General features: G+C 37.5%; 1 protein-coding gene across 1 annotated transcript in view; it reads left to right on the top strand.

Moving 5' to 3' along the window:
* Positions 1-16085, top strand: part of man1a1 (mannosidase, alpha, class 1A, member 1) — a 111080-nt gene that overhangs the window by 84828 nt on the left and 10167 nt on the right. Inside the window, exons 6-8 of the mRNA XM_084432358.1 lie at positions 3308-3431; positions 3860-3953; positions 12065-12180. Of these exons, the coding sequence (XP_084288484.1) occupies positions 3308-3431; positions 3860-3953; positions 12065-12180 (334 nt within the window). The remainder of the gene's footprint in view (positions 1-3307; positions 3432-3859; positions 3954-12064; positions 12181-16085) is intronic.

Genomic DNA, 16085 nt, shown 5'->3' with positions numbered 1-16085 from the left:
TTATTTTTCAAATTGATGTTGTTCCTTCTGTTAACTTTTTATTCATCGTAGGATCCTGAAAAATATGATCACAATCTCCACAAAAATATGAAGCAGCACAACTGTTTTCAACATTAATAATAATAATAAGAAATGTTTCTTGAGCAGCAAATCAGCATATTAGAATGATTTGTGAAGACTGGATCACATTAATAAATTACATTTCAAAATATAATAAAATAGAAAAGTTATTTGAAATTGTAACAATATTCCACAATATTACAGTTTTTAATGTATTTTTGATCACATTAATACAGCCTTGTAGAACATAAGACACTTCTTTCTAAAACATTAAATAATCTTACCGACCCAAAACTTTTGAACGGTGGAGTATATGCTGTAATTGAAGTCCAGACACTGAAAAACATCCTTAAACGGTTGCAGACATTTGGGATTTCTTTCTTTTGTTGACTTTGAGAAGCAGCCGATCACATTGTAATTTGAGTGATAGTGATAGTATTATGTGTTAAGTTTTGTTCTGGTGTCAGATGTCACTGAATGCATTTTCACGATAGCACACAGCAATTTCCTCACACAAATACCTGCACTGTAGAGCCCTGCAGCATGTGTAATATGCAGAGGTCTAAAGTGCCAGAGGCAGATCAGCGTTGTGTAAAAAATGATGACATTGGTGGTAACACTCCAGAGGTGTTTGCACGCTTTTCCTGCTGTGGCCTGATATATGAGGCCATTACCTCAGTTTTTGTTAAGAATTCGCTGCCACAGGCTAGAAAATATCCTCATATGTAGTCAAAACGATTGTTCATTAATTATACAGATGTGCCTAGAATTCCTTGCTATCAAATTGCATCACACACAGAAAAACATTCACATAAAACCATCGTCCAAATTAAACCGTTAAGAGTACTTTAGCAGTACTCAGTTCCTCCTGGCCAGAGCTATTGTGGGTAATTTACTGATTTAATGATATAAATATCTTACACAGTCTGTTTTGTAGAATTAGGTTTTAAAAATAAAGTGGAGAGTGTCGTCCTTTTAAAGCTGTGATTACATGTCATTACTCAGCAGTAATTTATCTTCATAATTGGTGTAGAGACAGAGTCCTGTGCAGAGCGGATCTGCTGTCGGGGTTGTAAAAGCTGGTCAGGAGACGTGGCGTACTGGTGGTTTCCTTTTCCAGGCCGGAGTTAAAGGAACATTTAGATAGGTGGGCAAACGCATTTTTGTCTCAGTGCATGCATTGTCTTAGTCTGGCAGCGCCGCCGCTAGCTTAGCTTAGCATAATGAATGGAATCCTTTGTTGCCAGATAGCATGTCGTGAGTGATCCAAAAGTGATCCAAAAAAAATAACAAAAACTTCTTCTTGTGGCCTGCGTATTCACAACGAGTACAAATAGCAATGCAGATTAAGACTAGGTGATTTCCTAGGCAGATATTGACTTATATTGAGGGGAAGCACAGGCAAAGCACTGCTACTTGGGCGCAGAAATAGCAGATTTCAGGTGTTGCGTGATATCTCTGATATCTCTCGCCTAGTCTTAATCTGCATTGCTATTTGTACTCGTTGTGAATACGCAGGCCACAAGAAGTAATTAGTTGGGTTTATCACTTTTACTCACGACATGCTATCCGGCAACAAAGGATTCCATTCATTATGCTAAGCTAAGCTAGCGGCAGCGCTGCCAGACTAAGATAATGCATGCACTGAGACAAAAATGCGTTTGCCCACCTATCTGAATGTAGGGGATACGGTGAATAACCCCTATTTCAAAAAACGGTGGCGTGTTCCTTTAAGTTGTCAGGTTTTAAATGGAACTGTACCAGTGAAAATCAATAAAGACGGATCTAATCACAGGCGGAGAACACGGCCCCTCTGCAAAATAAGGCTATGAAATCAACTTGGCAACTATGTCAGAAGTGGTGTGATTAATTATGTTTGAATAAACTCTAGTCAGAAATTAATTATCAATTCAGTGACATGGTAAATAAAAAGCTGGAAAGTAAAACTCGTAAACTAGGGATAAACAAACCGTAATTGTCTTGAAATAATTACTTCATTATTTATAATTGTTTTAGCATCTTCTAAGTCTAGAACTGTAAAACTATTGTGTGTGTGTGTGTGTGTGTGTGTGTGTGTGTGTGTGTGTGTGTGTGTGTGTGTGTGTGTGTGTGTGTGTAATACACAATATATATATATTCACATTTACATGTTTTTGAAAGTCTTTTATGCTCACCAAGGCTGCATTTATTTGATCAAAAATACAGTAAAGCAATCATTGTGCAATATTATTACAACTTCAATTTTTGTTTGTTTGTTTTTGTTTTTTACAACATAATTTATTCCTGTGATGGTAAAGCTGAATTTTCAGCATCATTACTCCAGTGTTCAGTGTCACATGATCCTTCACAAATTATTCTAATATGCCAATTTGTTGCTCAAGAAACATTCCTCATTATTATCAATGTTTGAATTAGTTGTGCTGCTCAATATTTTTGTGGAAACTGATCATTTTTTTCAAGATGCTTTGATGAATGGGAAGGTCAAAAGAACAGCATGTATTTAAAATAGATTTTTTTTTATAACATTTTAATTCTTTACTATTGCTTTTAATTTAATGCATCCTTGCTAAATTAAAGTATTAATTTATTATTATTATTTTTTACGTATTGACCCTAAACTTTTGAACCGTAGGGTAAACATAAATGCATGTATTTATGCCTCTGAATCAACAGAAATTCTTACCAATAATATTGGTGTCATCAATCCAATCAAATTTGATGGTTAAAATCAAGTCCTGCCATATTTCTCACTGATATACTGTGTTTTTTTTTTGGTTACACTGTTTTAAGTGTCTGTGTTACAGTGTAATTATATATGTTTAAGTACTGTGTAATATTAATCAACTACATGTACTTACTATAGGGTTAGGGTAGGATTAGAATTTGGTTGAGAGTTAGTTAGTTGCATGTAATTATGCATAATTTACTGTTATTACGTGTCTGTGTTACAGTGTAATTATATATGTTTAAGTACTGTGTAATATTAATCAACTACATGTACTTACTATAGGGTTAGGGTAGGATTAGAATTTGGTTGAGAGTTAGTTAGTTGCATGTAATTATGCATAATTTACTGTTATTACTATACGTACATGCAAGGACACTGTAAAATCAAGTGTTAGCCTTTTTGTTTTGTTACCCAATTTTGACTGGTTGAAAGTTTTCAGAGCACAAAATGTGTACACACAGCTCATGATTGCTCAGTTACACAAATAAGCCTAATCTCTCTTCATTCCTCTTCCTGCAGTGGGATCGGCAGAAACTGGCCATGGGCGTCAGGAGGAAGCAGCATTCTCGCCGAATACGGGACGCTGCATTTGGAGTTCATGCACCTCAGTGCACTTTCTGGGAGACCAATATTTGCAGAGAAGGTGAGCAGCAGTACAGGCGTTTCACCTCTGCAGTGCATTAAACGCTGTGCTGAACTAAATGTAAACTTGTAGGGGTCATGAACTGTTAGAAGCGCTGACCACAGTGACCCAGATTGACCTCTGCTCATAACCGTTTTATTGATGCTCGTTTCGCTGCAATTCTCAGATCTGATTTCTCACCGAATGAATCCGCTGACCTGACCTGTGATATAGACACAGACAAATGACACTATTACAAGCTCTGAATGAGGCTGTACAAACTGTGAAAGTGACCTAGTCTATAGATTTATGAGTCTGTCCCCTGGAAGACATCGGTCGCATAACAGAGGCTGTTTATGGTTTTCAGTGGCTTACTGTAGTGGATGAGTTTAGCTATGGCTTAATAATAAGATGTGGTGATATAAGCGATATGTGCTCTGGCATTGCAGGTAATGAACATCAGAAAAGTGCTGAATCGGCTGGACAAACCTCAAGGATTGTACCCGAATTACCTGAACCCTAACAGTGGACAGTGGGGCCAGCGTAAGTACAAAAACACACACACATACTGAAGAACTTCAGAAGTATTAGCTGAAATGTGTACTGTATGTTCAAGAAGTTACAGTTTTCCCAGATTGGAGGTGTTTCTCTTTGAGAAAGTGTTGATTTGTACACAAAATACTCTCATGGTGACACTCAAAGGCAGATTCAAGACAATATTTGTAGTGGATTGACTGAGACTGAACTTTGGGAGGTGATGTGACTCAGTTGCTGTGCTGCTCGGCTTGCGCCGTCACCAAAGCTTATCATTTGAATGAGTTTTTAAAGGTGACATATCATGAAAATTTGACTTTTTCCATGTTTAAGTGCTGTAATTGGGTCCCCGGTGCATCTACCAACCCTGAAAACGTGAAAAGTGAGAACCCAGTAACTTTGTTTTGGTAAGCCTTTCTCTCAAAAATGAGGTGTCATATATTAACCCTTTCACGATTAAGTTTAAAATATTCGGACTCCCCAGAGTGAGTTTTTTCAAGGCGACCGTTATTTTAGAACGTTCCCCCTTAATGTTTCCATGGCGACACGTCATATTTTTCACGTGACACACCTCAGCCACAATGACAGATGTATTGCTTTTATTTCCTTTTTCCTTTTTTATTCAAAATATTCACAAACTTGCTTACCATGTCATCAACTATCTGATATTCCGATTCTCAAAAATGTCTAAGTGAGTGTGTTAGGTTGTTTAAAAACCTTTATAAATAATCTTGATCTTGATCTATAACGTGAGATGGGCGCCACCATGTTTTTTTGCACCGCCGCAGTTCAGATAGTCCTGTCAGTCATCAGTTTCTCCCGAAATACATGTAAGAAAGTGGCCGGTGAACTCTGAGAAGAATAGTCAACTTTATAGTTACTTCCACTATGTTTGTCTGATATGAATAACACACGTCGGCAAATTATGTTTGACTAGATTGACATTGCTGCTTCCACAGACATCTGTGTATTTTACACACTCCAAATGTATTGTTTTACTAGTGCTTATGTGTATTTAAATGTCTGAAACCTTAAATAAACATTATGAGGTTGAAAAAACTGCATAGTTGTGATGTATGACAGTGCTGAGCTCGTCCGTCTCTGGCTCAGCGCCAACCAACGCGCGAAAGCACAGTTTGAATCTTGTTGAACCCTCGTGGCGCCAGGCCTGAATCTGGATCAGACGTTTCAATGCCGAGCATCAACAGCTGGCAACCCTGAAACTGTCGAGAAGTGGCACGACTCTCTCACCACATCTCATCTTCATCGTGCTTTCAGGGTTAATTATGAAACACAGACATAAATATACACACTCTTCTCCTTGCGTTCATCCTCTAGATGACACGTACATCAATAGTTTGGGCTGTTTTATGCTGGTCTCGAGGCAACCGGGATGACGAGTTCAGTGAGGCCTGCTCTGCAGTGTTAGGCGGCTTTCGTGCCGTCCTCGCTCCGAGGGATTTATTGGCGGCTTAGTCTGGAGAGCAGTGCTGTCTCAACTTCATGGTCAGCGATGACGCAGGCGCTTGATGATGAAGAGCCGGAGGAGAACAAAGATACTGCAGTGTGTGTAGTCAGGATAACACAGGAGCGCAAATTCTGATGGAGGAACGTCGCCACTGAGCGAGAGGAAAAAAAGGGAGAGGTTTTTGAGCTGTCAAAATGTAGCAATCCGAAACAAGGCTTCTTTTTTGTGCATCAGTGCAAGTCCTTCTTTTTTCGCTTTGACAAAAGTCATTTGTTAGATGATCGTAAACAAAAATGATCTGAGATGGCAGCAGGCCGCAGGGAAGATGGGATGATAACGTACAGCTACGTTTAAAAATAGCTGTCAGTCTTTTTATTTCACACAAGTAGCCCAGAACAGTCCTGAAGGGCTTTCCATATGGGTCAGTTGTCATGTTTGGGTTTGAGCAGCTAGTAGCTCCAGGGTTGACCGTAATGAAACAACAACATGAAACAACCATCCTATATAGTCCACCATCTACCCTCCTTTTACCCTTCCTCTTTTTTTTCTCATACTTGTGCATTAACTTAGTTTTACATGGTCAGGAATTCTCAGAATGTTTCAAATCAGTTTGTCTCTTCCAGTTTAGCTTCATATGTGCAACTTGACAAAACATAGTCAGCTGTTTTCTAAGGTGACATGCCAACGGAATAAAACCTCATAGGAGACTGAATTTTAGCACTCTTTTATTATTATTATTATTATTATTATTATTATTATTATTATTATTATTATTATTATTATAATTATAAAGAATTTATTCTTATTTATTCAAATTCTAAATATATAAAAAAAAAAATTTAAAATAATATTTGTACATTTTAAAATGGATTAAATTGTTACAATTAGTAAATAAAAATAAAAATATTAAAATTGAATTAATTCTAAGTATTTATCAGAATTTATTATAATGACTTATGACCCTTGTTTTTTTTGTTTTTTTTTTTCGTGAAAATCCATACAATGAAAGTCAGTGGTAATCCAGTGTTTTGAATCACATCGACATCCTTCCAATTATTTTGAGTTCCACAGAAGTAATAATACTAAAGTTATTCCGGTTTGGAACAAAATAAGGGTGAGTAAATAATGGCAGAGTTAAATCATTTTGGTGAACTATTCCTTTAAGGTGAGACACTACAGGTGAATAGGGTAAAATTTTAACTAGCAGATATCACCATGAAACTTTCCCAGTTGATTACCTACATTAAGATGAGACAAAAATGTATTACAAGTTTTCTGTAATTTAATGTTTAAATATGCAAATTAGTCATTATCTAATTAAATATGCGCTAATTTGCATATATTTAAAACAATGAAATCTGAGTATTGGATAAAGCCAATTTCAAAATAATTTTTTCATTGTGTTCACATATTAGATGGGGGGGAAAAATACCGAGGGATTTATGGATATCTACTTTTGTTATCCTGTAAATCAGAATATACTGTCAATAGCCTTAAATTGATTTTCACCATATATAAATCAGGCTAGGAATAATATATTTACAAATCCCTCTGTAAATGTCTTCATAATATAACTAGGTACAAGACTGGAAAGTTTGGTGTATATAGGTGCTACTGAAGTGGAGATTTCGGACTTGGAGTATGAGAGAAAAGTCATTTTGAGAAAACGGGCTTTAAAAATTTATCATCAGCCAATGAGATTGCGCATTCAGCCCTTTTACTTTCACGATTGGTTGCTGATAAAAAGGAAATGACCATATTTGGATCTGACAGCATTGTACAGGAGAGAGAGAGCTTTCCAGCGGTGCATGTGATGACGGAGCAGACAGAGATCGCGGAGCAGCGGGATGATTCAGAACGCCAACTTTTGTTGAATTTATGAGAAATCTACAGATGCAAACAGACAAAGTGTAGTAAAATAAAGACCTAAATGTGTATTTCGGACTTTTTTTCACCACAAGTCTGAAAGAAGACATGTTATTGAAGATAAATATCCCCAAATCTCAAAATCAACCAGTGAAAAAAAACAAACAATGTTTTTGCCTGCCGTGTCTCGCCTTAAAGGAGTATCCAAAATTGTAAAAAAAAATTATAATAATTACAATCGTTCATTCACCCTCATGTCATGCTGTGAAACACAAAAGAAATTTTGTAATTTTGTCGCTTCACATTTTGCTTTCAGTAAGGGTTTTGGCTAAGAACAAAATGTGTGTATATTGTTTATGGTCTGTTTCAGGGCTGCTCTGGGTGCTTCAGTGCTGTACAGAGAGACTTCGCACATTCTCAGTGTCTGTTGGGTAATAAGCTCTGCTGGTCTTCAGGTTTTGCTCAGGAAGCACGTCAAGAGCTGACATAAAAACCCTCGTTTCCAGCTGTCAAGCTTTTACCAACAGAACAACACCTCACATCTCCTTTTCACAACCAACCCCTCTTACCAACGGCGCAGGACAGTTTGGAGTTTCTATGAGATCTGTGTGTGAACTAATATTACAACAGTGGGGAAAAGCCGTCTTATGTGACTAAGAAGTTAAATCAGGTAGCGTAGAGAACTGTTCAAAATCGGGCCCGCGGGCAAATCCAGTCTGCCACGAGTATCAATGACCTCCTGCTAAAATCTTTAAAGACTTCCTTTTGAGAATTCAATACCTGCTTCTGTGCCTGCGCTGCAAGAGAATGAAACAACCTCTCCCATTAAAACAAATGAAGCACTTTGAGAGACACGGCTCTTGTCTACACTCAGACGATATTTTTTTATATATAGAAATTAATACTTTTAGTCTGCAAGGATGCATTAAATAAAAAAAATAGAGCAAAGACATTTACGTTGTTGAAAAACCTGTGAATAAATGCTGTTCTTTTGAACTTTTAATACAAAAATGTGTTTCTTGAGCAGCAAGAAGAATTCTGAAGGATCATGTGACACTAAAGGCTGAAAATTCAGCTTTACCATCACAAAATGCCATACATTTTAAAATGTATTAAAAGTAATTTTAATTGTAATAATATTTCCAAAGCCTTGGTGCACATAAGAGATTTCTTTCAGAAACATAAAATAATCGAGCTGACCCCAAACCATTAAATGATCATTCATTGTTTCTTCAGAAGGTGTAAAATTCTAGTTTAATTCAATTTATAATTGAACCTACCAATTTTGAGTTATAAGCCCAGATCTTTAGCTAATAAGATTCCATTTAAGCATACTTTTTTCATTTATCTGCAGTGCATGCTTTTCTATCAAGCGAAATCCTAGATAAGGAGGAAATGTGTGTGTTTCCAGGTGGCGCGGTGAGTGTGGCAGTCCGTTCAGTGCTGTCCAGTCCACTGTGTGTGAGAGATGAGAATCTGTGGGTCGAGGAGCAGGACTGTTGTGTGATTGTCTGATTGATGATCAAGCTCATGAATATTTATACCTCATTAAGCACTTGTTTGTGTGATAGATACGTCAAGAGAAATGGAGCCAAAGCGCAGACAGCCGTAAAAAATACACTGCTGAGCTACTGTTCAGGGTAAATGCACAGGAAGGGAAAAACAAGCATTTTGCTTTAGTTCAAATGTCTAAGGGTTTTTTATGGGACTCGCTTTGCACTCAGCTGAATTTCTGAATTAGGCTTTTGTTAATCTTCCTCAGGGATATTCAAATTATGCAGCTCATGGGCCAAATGTGCACCAGGGGCCAGTGAATAAAAATGACCCGCTAATAGCCGATACTTATGGTTTTAAAATGTGCAATAACCAACAATTACAGCTACATGTGCTGCATCAGCCTTATATTTATATCCATTTTAATTTATATCAGAAGTGCTGGTCAGACCCTTTTCATTTTCCAAAACAATGTAGATATATTTTAGTTACTATATATTTATTTTATTCAGATGAATTAATTCTAAAGATTATACAATTTCATACATTTATGCTAATGTCTCATCTTCAAATGTCTTAAACCTTCACAAATCAGTACTTAATATTTAAGAAAATTTGACTACAATTCATCTGTAAAATCAATAATAGCCCCATCTCGTGCTAATTGGATGCATCAGTGCGTTTTGCTCGAATGGTATGGTGTTTTTTTTTATAATTTTTTTTTGGCTACTAAATGGAATTCACACATTTGAGTATGCTGTAGTCTATCACTTTGGGCCACTCAGTGATGACAGTAGTTGCATAGTGATGCATTGCTTCATAATAATTAAAAAGGATAAATAATTAAGAAACTTTTTGTGAATGAATCTGATTATCAATTACAGTGTTCCAGGTGGTTGCTAGGCTTTTCTAAATGGTTGCTAGGGTGTTCTAAGTGGTTGCTAGGCTTTTCTAAATGGTTGCTAGGGTGTTCTAGGTAAGGGGTCCTCAAATAGCGCACTGTGGTCCGATTCTGAAGTCTTTTTGGCGCTATATCCTCTAATATTTATATCTAGAGCAAAACGCTCTTCATTAAAGCCCTTTCCATTCCGTGCAAGTTGCTTCTCTCTCCCGCTAAAGACGCTAAAGCGCCTCATGAAGAGCCGCAGATAATGTAGTTATTTTAAAGGCACAATATGTAACTTTTTTGCTATGTTATATATATATTTTTTTTTGTTGTGTACTTACATTATCCCGACTGTTTCCAACAACTTTCAAACCAGGAGAAATTTGTAATTTAATTCAAAGACACGTCCCGTTTCTTTATTTCCGTTTTGTCGCCGTCAGTGGCGTCATATCCGTGTTGTCCCTGGTTTCCGCTCCTACTGCCATAGCAACCAGAGCCCTCTGATAGTAACCAAGGTGACTGACGTGGACAACTGTGTAGTTCGCAATGTCTATTTGCACGCTGTTGTTGTTTCGTTCTAACATTATGGACCATGGCAAGCAGACTTTGGATAAAAAAGAACTAAAACGAGAATCAATATCAGCGCGGTGTTTTCGAGATGCCGAGAGCTCCCATAGACAGTACGTCCGAGACTTCGACCGCTCCTACATGTACTTTAATAAACAGGTGAGCACATTTACATAAAACTAATCAATGTTATATAGTTCAACAATGATAAAATTTTAGAATATGATCTGTATGTTATTCTAATGTTGATCTAGCTCACTGCTAGTCTCATACAGACAAACTAACACATACATTTCAACACATTCAAATGCAGTTTAGTGTGATAGTGTAATGTTAGACCAAGTGAAACAGCGCTGCGTTACCTCACAAGTTTAATTTGTCTAATAAACTGACCTGTGAGTAGTAATTCTGCACTGGCGTGTAGTTCGGTAGAATGAAATGTCCATATTCCTTTTATATCCGCGGGACTCGCGTCGCGTGTGGAGCTGATAGCTGTCTCTTAGCAATCCCGAACTGCTTCATATCACAGTCATGATAAAAACATCGATGTATTCAGTCATCCATAAACATTATTAGATCGGTCGGCTTGACGTTGACGACAAGATCCATAATTCTTAGCAAATGTTGCGTCATCAAACTACACCTTTGTTATTGTAAGAGGTTAGCGACCCCTAGCGGCGAAAAAAATGACATACTGTACGTTTAACTACAGTAGCAAATACACAGTGAGCAGAATATATATATTTTTTTCATACATGACTATTTATATATTCTTTCTGTCTACATTTAGTGTTATTAATCGGCATGTTAAGAGCATTTCATAATAAACAATGTTATAAATGGGAAGACGACAAAAACTTTGAAATTACTAGTTGACTTTGTTTTCTGTTTGTTATGAGTGTTTTGATTATTATGTACATTGTTTTTGTTTTTAGTAGAAAATATGAAAATGGTTCAGACTTAAAGAAGAAAACCCTGAACCCAGATCTTTTGTCACATGGCCTTCTGTCATACATGGGTATATAAATGTAGAGTTAAAAAAAAGTCTGATAAAACATCTGATTTTACCTTTTAATATTCAAAATTATTAAAAAAATTATAATCCTAAACAAAGTACTACTGCTGCTCAGATGGAAATGTATAACTATTCCAAATATCCTAATTATAATTATACAGTATATTATAATTATCATAAAGACCTTTTAGATTTTTTTATTATTTTTTTTATCACAGTAGAAAAATATTAATGTTATTTTCTGTATGAAGATTATTTGTTGTTTGTAACCTTTTATTCATTTTGGTATGTTATTTATGGTATGTATGTATATGTATTAGTTTTTATGTTTTTTTATGTTGTATATGTTTTTGTCATGGCATTAAGCATCTACTACGATTACTACTACTCTTTTAACATGCATTGTGAATGTGAAGTACTCCAGGTTCACTTTTTCTCGTGTGTGTGTGTGTGTGTGTGTGTGTGTGTGTGTGTGTGTGTGCGTGTGTGCGTGTGTGCGTGTGTGCGTGTGTGCGTGTGTGCGTGTGTGCGTGTGTGCGTGTGTGCGTGTGTGCGTGTGTGCGTGTGTGCGTGTGTGCGTGTGTGCGTGTGTGCGTGTGTGCGTGTGTGCGTGTGTGCGTGTGTGCGTGTCTGTGTGTCTGTGTGTCTGTGTGTCTGTGTGTCTGTGTGTCTGTGTGTCTGTGTGTCTGTGTGTCTGTGTGTGTGTGTGTCATATTCATGTCTAATAATTATGTGCAATTCTATTTTATGCAGTCCCACAGCAGACTATAGATGAATGTAGGAAGGGGTTTTTCACACTCTCTGCCATTTTGGCTGTGTTGCAGATCACGTCTCAGTTGGAGGCTTGGGGGACAGTTTCTACGAGTACCTGCTGAAGGCCTGGCTCATGTCTGACAAAAGTGACGAGGAGGGAAAGAAGCTCTACTACGATGCCCTGCAGGTAAAGTCCATTTTTTTACAGAGAGAAAAAGACCAGAGAAATGTTACATTCTGCTGCCGATTTGATCAAATGGCCAGACCGCTGCTGACTAGACATCCATGTTTCTTGGACATAAAAAAAAACATGTCTCTTTGAACTCCTAAAAGTCTTCACCCGAATTGCAGCCCCGAAAAAAAAAAAAAAAACTCTTCAAGGCTTTTTATACTAACCCTGTTCAAGGCCGCCTTCTAACTATGGGCTGTTATTATAGTACAGCTAATTCCCTTACAAGGTAAAACTTTAGACTTATCCTAGTCCTTTTATTAACATAAGCTTTCAAGAGCACATATCTAAAATGTATATTTCCTTTTCACACCTATTTTATGCAGCACATACACAAAATCTTTATTTGGTAAGTTTTACTATCGCAGCCCTTTTGACCTTTCTCTAGTTTCACACATTTTCTATGTCTGAGGCAAACAATGTTCACAGTTCCCTTTAAAAATACATGTGGTCCTAACAACCTAAACATGTTGCGTCCACAAACACCCACACACATGTAACAATGACCCTTAAGTTCGCAGGTCAAGCTCAAATTATGCTTTAAGTAATTTGAGCTTGTCCTGCAAATTCAACACATCCTCATTTGAGCAATCATTTGAGCAAAGCATTTTCAACCATACAACTGTTTACAATTTTATTGTATTTTACTGTATTATTTTCTTATTTAATCGTTCGACTCGTTTGCTAATTTTTATTAACTGCTGTGCGCGATGAATTGGTCCATTCCGAGGAAGTTGAACCTTAGTGGATGATCTTCTCCAGCGCCTTCCTCTCCTTCTCAGTCTTGCTATAAGATCGTCCATAAAAATCTCAACCTTGTCTGTTACATTAACATTTCTTATTTCTGGGTCATCTCCATCCGTTACATTCAAAGCATGCAGATAGTCTTTAATATATACCATTTCTGGTGGATTATCAGAAGAAGATGATTTATCAGAAGAATTCATAATCATTTGTTCTCCATTTCCAATATTTATTACAAACTAAAAGGCTTTCATTTTATTTCTACTGTATGTCCTTAAATTCAATTCTGCATCTTGTTCGCTAGCTCAATTCAATTCTCATCTCTTTTTTTTTTTCGTTTTCTTTTTTTTGGTAGAGCGATCCAGATACTCTTCAATAAAACAAAAAAACTAAAACAAAAAAACTAAAATAAAACTGAATTTCTATTCTTAAGGCTCGGTTGTCATTTACAAATTAAATTTAATATCTAGTCGGACTAAAGTTTATTTAGTGCTATTTCTGTATTGTTGAATGTTTCCCCTCAAGTTTCCATGTCCAGTTTTTCCAGGAAAGAATCTGCATTGCAAATGTTTGTTTTTTATTGCCCTTAGCTTGAACATCTAGAAATTTGTCCTCTGCAGGTTTTCAGGTGTTGGAATTCCTCTTCAGTGTCCATCTGTGGAAATGTAATGTGTGTGTGTGTGTAAGCTGCCACCAGCGTTCTGCTGAAGCTGTCCGTGAGAGCTTTGGAAAGCTGGTGCAGACTGATTGTTACAGACCACAAACTCAATCCTCACTTTCATTAGAGAGGACCATCTCAACCTGCCTAAGATAATGTTGTCCCTCTGGCCGTCTGTCTGGGTGCTTCCCTGGAGTGACTCAAACAAACACACACACACACACACACACACACACACACACATACACACACACACACACACACACACACACACACTTTGGACTCCAGGCCAATCATCCAAGAAAAGAAAAGTGCATTATTTCGGTCACCTTCAGAGAGGGCTTATAAAATTGCCATTGTGTCCACCATTTTACCCAGGCATTCATTACCACTATATAAAGCTCTTTATCAGGCCTTTAACTCTCTCTATCCTGCCTGATTTCACCTAATTTATCTCACTAACCATGGATAGTGCGCTCAATCATCTCCTTTCATCCACACCTCTCAACTGTAGCATTCAGTTATTTGCACCATTGGGAAAAATAAGCACATTACGGCAGTGACTGTTGACGTATCGCAGTAGATTGAGTTCCTGTTGTTCAAGCAATGCTAAATGCTAAAGTCTTCATTTTTGTGCCTAACAGTGTTGGGGGAGCTACTTTACTACTAGCATTCCAAGCTACGAGCTAGTGTCATTGGAATACGGTTGTAATCGAAATGATTCAATCCCAATTGCAAATCAGGTTTATTGGCAATATTTACAGACTTTCAGCTGTTTGCAGTGAACAAATCAAACAAAAGTCATTGAAATAGCTCAACACAACAAATGTTGAAAAAGTGGTTTCCCCAAATTCAACTGAAAATACAATTTTCTGCAGTCTCAAAATGATTCAACCCCCTGAATAGGATTCACACAAATCTGCAAAATGGGTGTTGTCTCCAGCACACCTGATGCAACTAATCAAGGGCTTCATTAGTTGCACCAGGTGTGCTTGAGCTAGAACAATTTCAATATCTAAACTGGCTAGGTTTGTTGAGTGTCACATTTGACTGCATGTTAGAAATATGGCTCAAAAGATAAGTCAAAAGAATGGTCCAAAAATTTGAGAAGAAATCGTCGCCCTTTACAAAAAAGGAACAGGATACAAAAAGAAAGCGAAGGCGCTAAATGTTCCTAGAGACACCGTTGGAAGCATAGTTCGCAAGTTCAAAGTTAAGGGAACTGTGGTTACACTATCTGGACGGGGCAGAAAAAGGAAGCTATCGATGGCTGCAGCCAGATTTCTGAGAAGGCAGGTTTAGAAAAACCCTTGAGTGACTGCAAAAAGACCTGCACAGAACGGCATTTACTAAACGCATGTGGTTTCCATGACAGAACTCCAAGATGTACACCACTACTCGCCCAAAGTAAAGTCTCTCAAAATCATATAAATAAGCCACAGAAGTTTTGGGATTCTGTTCTGTGGAGCGATGAAACAAAACTGGAACTTTTCGGCCCTATAGATCAGCAGTATGTCTGGAGGAAGCAGAATGAAGCATATGCTGAAAAGAACACTCTGCCAACAGTTAAGCATGGTGGTGGCTCGGTGATGCTCTGGGGCTGCTTTGCATATTCTGGCACTGGAAACCTGCAGCGTGTGGAAGGCAAGATGGATTGATTGAAGTATCAGGAAATCCTAGGAGGAAACGTCATACCGTCAGTGAAGAAGCTGAAGTTTGGAGATCATTGGATCTTCCAACAGGACAATGATCCCAAGCATACGTCAAATTCCACCAAGGCTTGGTTGCAGAAGAAGTCCTGGAAGATTCTACAGTGGCCATCACAGTCACCTGACTTGAACCCCACAGAAAATCTCTGGTGGGTTTTGAAGAAGGCGGTTGCAGCACGCAAACCCAAGAGCATTACTGAACTGGAGGCCATTGCTCATGAGGAATGGACTGAGATTCCTCAGAAACGCTGCCAGAATCTAGTGTCTGGTTGTACATCTTGTTTGCAGCAGGTCATAACAGCAAAAGAGTGTTCTACTAAGTACTAAAGGTGCTTGCCATGACGGGGTTGAATAATTTTGAGACCGCAGAAGTCATTAAAAGTTGCATTTTCAGTTGAATTTGGGGAAACCACTTGGAACATTTGTTGTGTTGAGCCATTTCAATTATTTTAGTTTGATTTGTTCATTGTAAACAGCTGAAAGTCTGCACATTTTGCAAATAAGCCTGATTTGCAATGTGGGTTGCATAATTTCGATTACAACTGTACTATATTCTGCTCACTTGTGGCATTCAGGCAACTGATTTCGTACACACTCTTTCTACATTTATTAAAGTTACGATGATTCTGAAAAGTGTTGGACGCCTGTCTACCAATCCTCATGTGAAAGAAGATACATTTTATAAATATTATTACTTTTTTTTTTTTATGGTTTAGGTTTGACAAGCACATCTCACAGTACAGGATGTGATT

Source organism: Rutilus rutilus (genome assembly GCF_951802725.1).
Source record: "Rutilus rutilus genome assembly, chromosome: 15".
NCBI classification, from domain to species: Eukaryota; Metazoa; Chordata; class Actinopteri; order Cypriniformes; family Leuciscidae; genus Rutilus; species Rutilus rutilus.
This window is presented reverse-complemented; position numbering and strand designations above follow the sequence as displayed.